The 6,969-nt window shown below is 31.4% G+C and overlaps 1 protein-coding gene across 1 annotated transcript; it reads left to right on the top strand.

Annotated features, from left to right (window-relative positions):
- The first annotated feature begins 35 nt into the window (after positions 1–35).
- LOC134282515 (uncharacterized) lies at positions 36–3,790 on the top strand. Its single transcript, XM_062764919.1, has 3 exons — positions 36–230; positions 2,149–2,255; positions 2,528–3,790. The coding sequence occupies exons 2-3, from the start codon at positions 2,166–2,168 to the stop codon at positions 3,788–3,790; spliced, it is 1,353 nt and encodes a 450-aa protein (XP_062620903.1). The 5' UTR covers positions 36–230; positions 2,149–2,165.
- The last annotated feature ends 3,179 nt before the right edge of the window (positions 3,791–6,969 follow it).

The raw sequence follows: 6,969 nt of genomic DNA, 5'->3' as shown, positions 1-6,969 counted from the left end.
AATGTTTCTTTTTAAAGCACTGAGTGGAGATGATCCCTATAAAGAGGAAAAAACCTTAAGTATTACAGACTTTGCTGGACAAAGTGCATATTATGCCTGCCACCAGGTGTACCTCTCAAGGAGAGCATTGTATATACTTGTTATTGACTTATCAAAAAATCCAAATGAACCAGTATCGTCCGAGCAGAATTTTTCCAGAGAAAAATTATTTGAAAACTGGACGTATAGAGGTATCAATATAAATTCTAATATAATCGATGAAATTGTATATTTCTTTTATATATAGCTTTATCTGGTTTTTGGTTGTTTAAAAAACAAAAAAAAGAATCTTATAGCTCAAGGAATCAATAGCTCAAGGGAGTAATTCTGATCAAATTAAGCCCGCCGTCCGTCTGTCGATCCGTAACTTTTCAAATTTTTGACTTCTTAAAAATCAATAGCCCAATATCACCAAACCAACCAAAAAGAATCCTTTGGTAAGGGAAATTCCGATTTGTTCAAATGAAAAGCAACTCCTTCTTTCACGTGGAAAACCTTATAAATTCGTGATCAGTTCATGGAATCTTTATAGAATTAAATTATTTTTTCAAGAACTGAATATTAATCTTTAATGAAAGCATCCTCAGGTTGTTAGATTAAAGGTTTGTTTTGTTTTTTTTATTTATTTTAAAAAAGTATGACCACCGGGTCAGAGTAAGGCTACAAACACTGAACTGTGATCGATTTCAAAATAATCTGTAAATAATACAAAAACATGTATTGATATAACTAAAACCAGGTTTCTGTAAATTCAACTCGTGAGATTAAGTGCCTACGAGTAGAAAGCAACCCCTGTTGACCGGTCACATCCGCCATTAGCCGTATGTATCGATCTGAAGACGAAAAGTTCTAAGCTCGTTTTCGGTATTTAAAAAAGGATTCTAGTTTTAGAGCGGGACAAAATAGATTACATAGAGAACATGCATTATTTCTTTAAAATCTTCTCATCTGCTCCTGGGCATTAAATAAACTAACCAAGTACAAAGTCATGTTGAATAAGGTTGGGGCTCTTTTGATTCTAGTATGTAGTGAAATTGCATAAATCATTTGAAAATCTACTTTTCTGCTCCTGTGTATAAAATAAACTAGAATGTTTCTTCCAGAATTGTGAATTTCTTGGTCTCTTGTTCTGGTGTTCTGGTGTTCGGGTGGAGCTCTATCGATTATATTGTGAAAATGCATTATTTCTTTAAAAATCTTATCATCTGATCCTGTCTTTTTTTATATTAAGAAACTATGTACATAGTTGTGATGAGGAAGGATGCTTCATCCCAATTTATGAATTTCAGGGCCCTGGGTCAGAGGTTCTGGTGTTAGGGCAGGGTTCTAATGATAATTAAGTGAAAATGCGTGAAATCTGTTCCTTTGCTCCTGGTTAATATGCATATGATCTAGTTACATATTTATGATTAAGAAAGGTGCCTCTTTCAAAATGGTTAATTTCAGGGCCCTGGGCCAGGGGTACAGGGTAATGGTGAACTTTTTATGAAAATAAATTAATGCTTTCAAATCTGCTCTTCGGTATTAAGTAACTATTCTGATGAAATATAAATTATGATAAAATTTCCAAAACATTTACTAATATATTTGGCCTAAGAGTCAGTAGTTCCTGTGGGGTGGGATGCACAATTGGAGGTTATAAAGTGGAAATGCATTTTCACTTTGTTACTCTGATCTACCACTGGGTATTTAGTATCCAAAGTAAGCATGCTAAGTGTATAAATATGATAAGAAATGATACCTCTTTCAAAATTGTGAATTTCATGGATTTGATTTAAAATATAAACCAAATTCAATTGCTGGAAAGCTGTTACATTATAATCAGGTGACCTAAAAGGCCCATGGGCCTCTTGTTTATTTAACAAATAAAACAAAACAATTTTTTCATACTTGCAAAAAAATATTCCAATATTTTTTTCAAAAGATTTTTAGCATTTTTCTGATCCGAAGAAATATGTCGCATATATCACACAGAAGAAATGATATAAATCAAAGTCAAAATCAATACAATTTTTTTTATCAAGTGGAGCTGTATTCTGATATGATATTTCTTTTAAATAGCTTTTTTTCCAGAAGTGGTATTCCATATTAAAAATGTATTCTTGACAGATTACAATAAATTCTGGATGGAGTCCATCAGTACATATTGTGATACAGCTAGTCCAGTCATCTTAGTCGGTACCCACAAAGATGTCGCCAATGAGCACACGGTGAAGGTGAAATGAAAACTAATGAATTGATAACAGTTTCGCAATGATTATCATCATAAAATTTATGAGGAAGAGGGAAAGACAAAATTAATAACATTTTAAACATATACAAAATATTACAAATATCTGAGAAATGGAAAAAATCGTTTGCTACTCATTAAACATCTTATGTTTAAAAAAGATATCACAAGCTTGGTAGTCCCACATTATTAACTTGTTTTAAACCATTTCATATATATAAAATTTAATTATAATTAATAAAGTAATATTTTTTTTAGAATGAAGATCGGTTCTGCAGCTTTCTTTCACAACTCCCAGATGTCAGTCAATTACAACAACATCTCCATAGAAAGAACTACTTTGAGTTAGGGAAACCGGGCGAAAGCAGAGATGAAATGGATAGACTTGAGAAATGTATTGTCGAAATGGTAAAGAAACAATCTACATGGGGAGAAATAGTACCGAAACTATGGAAAGACTTTGATCAGGAATTATGCAAATTCAAAATTAAGCGGATAATAACTATTTCGGATTTAATCAATTCAAACAATTGTAAAATCCCGAAACAAAATGAAGACGTCTTGGACATGCTACGATTCTATCATGATTGTGGCAAAATTTTATTTTTCAATGAAACAGGTCTTTCAGATATTGTGATTCTTGATGTCCAATGGTTTGTCGATGCATTTAAGAATGTTATTACTGACGAAAATCACAGGACACATGTTTCATCAAAAGAGTGGACTTCCTTTAATGAAACAGGAATGCTAGAAGATAAACATCTTTTAACAATCTGGACAGAGTTAGGGTTACATGAGATGATCGAGTACAAAGACACGGTACTGTTATATATGCAGCGGCTTGGCCTGATCGCTGTGGGGAAAGGAAAACTCTATGTACCAAGTGTGAACAAACAAGAACTATGCGACAAAGATTTTGAACGTATTAAAAGAACAAAGCATACCAGTATTTTAAAATTTAGTTTTCCAAAGTTTTTACCACATTTTTATTTCTATAGACTTGTTGTAGCAAGTATGGAACATTGGGAATCACAGGAAGATGGCAAACTTCCGTTGCTTTTCAAAAACGCTGCCTTCTTTAAGTACACGGACAACTGTCATCGAATAGTCTTGGGTGTAAGCAGTACACAAATTCACCTTCAGATATATACTTGCAACTCAAAACCATTGAAGAAAGATGTTACGTTAAATATTCGCCAAAAGATTGAATCATTTTTGGAGCAACTAACCCGAACTTTTCATAAACCGGTTGAATACTATCCCGGATTTACTTGCAAACCAACCAATGTAACAGAGGAAAGTGATGATGCTGTTTTTATTCGTGAGTCAGAGGCAGTTGAGTTTTATTCAGCTGATCCTTCTGAGTCGTCCTCACCATGTCCACGACATAACAGAGATGAACATAATCTAAGTTGGAAACAAATGCTAAAGTACTGGACAAAGGTAATTTCTAACAAGGCCATGCTTTTTTATTCTTTTTTTTTAAATTTTGATAACATGCAATTGCATTGTCAATCATAACTGTTTGGTTTTGAATATAAATTTATATCATATTGGTTTTAGAATTCCACGCAATTGAAAAATAATTCCTCAGAATTTTTTATGTAAAATTAAAACTGCATGTAACAGATAAATTTTCATGATTTTAATGCAAGATTTTCTCACTAAAATTACATTGTGACTCTTATTTTTCTTTTTAAATAGAAGACCGACAAGCAGGACACGTGCTGCCAGCGATTGTTTTCCTGCAGAAGATCACATGTGGTACATATACTTATTGATATACTACCTAAAATTCAGCTACAATATTATAGAATGTTTAAAGTCCATTAAAAGGAAAAACAATATGTGTATTTGTACATGTACATGTAGAAATATATTTTTTTCTTTATAAAATCTCATTCTATTTCATTTTTTCAGCCTAGAAACAGATATATTAAGTGGGATAAGGAGGACATCGATGTTGAAAAAGGAGAATCGTCTGTGAAATTTATTTAGTCTGATTCAATGTGTCGTCAAATTGAAAAAAAAAATTATATAGAAAATTACAATGTAAATAAGTGTATGAACTCTAAAGCAGTGTACTTATTTCTGACGAAGAAAGGCATACTTGTATTACTATCTAACTGATCATTTTATTATAAACAAGGACCATTCTTATTTAATTTATAAATGTACCATTGCGTGTGTAAAAGGCAGAGCACGTTGTTTTCACTGTAGCTGATGATCATATTCACTTGCACTTGCTGCAAACTTCATTTTTCAGTTCATTTATATATAATTACATGTAGTTAATTGCATTTATATTTATTTTGTGTACATTATATTCATCTTATTTTACCATATCTCATTCGTATACAGTGCAACTAGTCAAATACACCGAAATTTACCAGATTAGAAAACATTCCAGATTAAACAATATTTTAAATAATAGACTTTATTTAACTGACTTACGGTTGCATTGTTTTAGCAAGATTTGGGAGTATTCAACTTAAGGATTACATGTTTCACTGTATTTCATTCTCTAAATACCTGGTATTTTAGAGATTCAGATACAGTATATATACAGTATACAGTATATATTCACTTCCATTAAGTATATGTACATCTCATAAAATAAAATTGATTTTCATATTCACATGTAATTGTAAGTTACATAGTTTGTGTTTTATATATACTTGTATTTTGTGGTCTAACACATGTATTATAAAAAAAAATAAAAGGCAAATTGTTCTTTTTTTTCTTTGATTTCCATCAGCAGATTATTTTATTGGCTCGCACTAGCGTAAACTCGCTTGTCTTGTGGAGGTACCAGGATGGATCAGTTTCGCTATTCGCTTTTTATTAAATAATTCCTTTTAAACTTGTGGACCAGAGCGGCGGCCATGGCTGGGGAGTGGAGATGTTACCCAACCTGTATAAAATGCAACCAAGACAGTCAAGATTCAGCTTTCCACTCTTTATTAAAGTAAACTATTCTATTTCTAATATTTATAATTACAATAAATAATTTTACAAAGATTCTAAACCTTATTAAAAATATATCTACTTATAATATAAAGAGTTTAACTTGTTAATAAAATAAGCCATGTGAAAATTTAATAATTTTGATCAAAACGTACGCAAGTCTACAAAATAATCTCACCTGTATAAAATGCAACCAAGACAGTCAAGATTCAGCTTTCCACTGAAGTCCTGTCTATCCCGGCCGGTCATTTTATACTAGGTGTACCTTTGTCGATTTACATCACCATATTTGTGACTTCTTCAAAATTTGCAATAATTACTTTAAATTTTTATTTGAATTTTAATTACTATTATTCTGACCTAGTGTACTTTTAAAATTTCTAATGCACTTTTAAAATAATTTTCAATCTTTTGCAAAATCTTTAAATATTATTCGTTGTAGCTAATTTATTCAAATATCTGACCTCTGGTCACTTCAATACTATTGGTTCCTTCTTTGCCCTAACCAAATACATCTCTTTATAAACAAGTAAGTAGCAGCTACATTCCCATGATCTATTTCGTGGGACAGTCCGATTTAGAAGTTTAATTCCTATTGATCAGCCTCTTTAATTACTTTTATCTGTAGATCTCGCGTTCGTTATCTTTTGTCAGACTAAAACTGCAAACTCATAAAATGTGTTCCATTTTTATATTTACTGAAATTTTTATTATGATAAATCCCCCTACTGTCGAAAATCTTGTCCCCAAGATTTGTTTAAAGAGATTATGATACGAAATAATCTGTCTTGCTGCGAATTTCACATAAAAACGAATGTTCAAAGTGATATTTATTTGATATTATCGCGCCGACTTAAACTTTACTTGAATTTGTTAAAAAAATTACGTATTTTCAGATGGCTTTAACAAATGAAATACATAGACACACATTACTAAATATTATGTTATCTAAATGCCCACATAAAGGTACAGAATTACAAAATACACTTTCTAAAAAAAAATACAATATTAAACAAAAGATACGAAAAACAATATGTACAATTGTCTTGGTTTTTTCTTTCTCTCCCTTTGGGCAGTGGTGGCAGTTTTTGCAGAAAAATACAGTAGTGATAAAAAAAAATCGTAAAAAAAATCTTGAATCACAAAAACAAATACTTTGACAATTCATGGACTATTAAGTAAACGCTCTCAGTATATAGATTGAGACACTTTTCAAAAACACCACAAAAATATAATTGTCGATGAATGTAACCCCTATTTCACAATTGACAAAAATTATGTTTTCACAGTACCGCAAGTTATACACTTTTATTAAAATACATAATCTCATTCAAATGCATAGTCCTATATCTGACGCATACTCTATCTGCTTTGAAAAAAATCTTTAAAAGTTAAGTCTTTATGAAAGGGGGAATGATTCTCGTAATTATTTCGGAAGAATGGAAATAACTTTATCCCTTCCATTACGACCATTTTCCCTTCAAATTTTTCTCCCCAAGCCTCATGCTTGGTTGACTATTATAAAGTCCCGACTTAACCTTTAACCTAAATGAATGGTATAAGGGTTTCCCTTTACTATCTTTCAAGGCCCTTAAAATTACCATTTATAGGTTTTAATCAGATCCTCTCGCAAGAGTTTGTGACTTTACTTTCAACCTAAATGAATGGAAACAGGGGTTTTCCTTTACTATCGTTTAAGGCCCTTCCCATTTAGGATTTATTTTTGTAAAGTG

This window comes from Saccostrea cucullata, unplaced genomic scaffold, assembly GCF_032062105.1.
Source record: "Saccostrea cucullata isolate Sc308-1 unplaced genomic scaffold, CSIRO_AGI_Scuc_v1 ctg17279, whole genome shotgun sequence".
In the NCBI taxonomy this organism is placed as follows: Eukaryota; Metazoa; Mollusca; class Bivalvia; order Ostreida; family Ostreidae; genus Saccostrea; species Saccostrea cuccullata.
The sequence above is the reverse complement of the archived record's forward strand: the minus strand, read 5'-3'. Positions and strand labels throughout refer to the sequence as shown.

What these genes read in the sequence shown, in the direction of transcription:
- LOC134282515 (XM_062764919.1), top strand. Translation starts at nt 2,166, where the DNA reads ATGGAGTCCATCAGTACATATTGTGATACAGCTAGTCCAGTCATCTTA. An exon ending in CCAATGAGCACACGGTGAAG is followed by an intron (nt 2,256 to 2,527) that starts GTGAAATGAAAA and finishes TATTTTTTTTAG; the next exon opens with AATGAAGATCGGTTCTGCAG.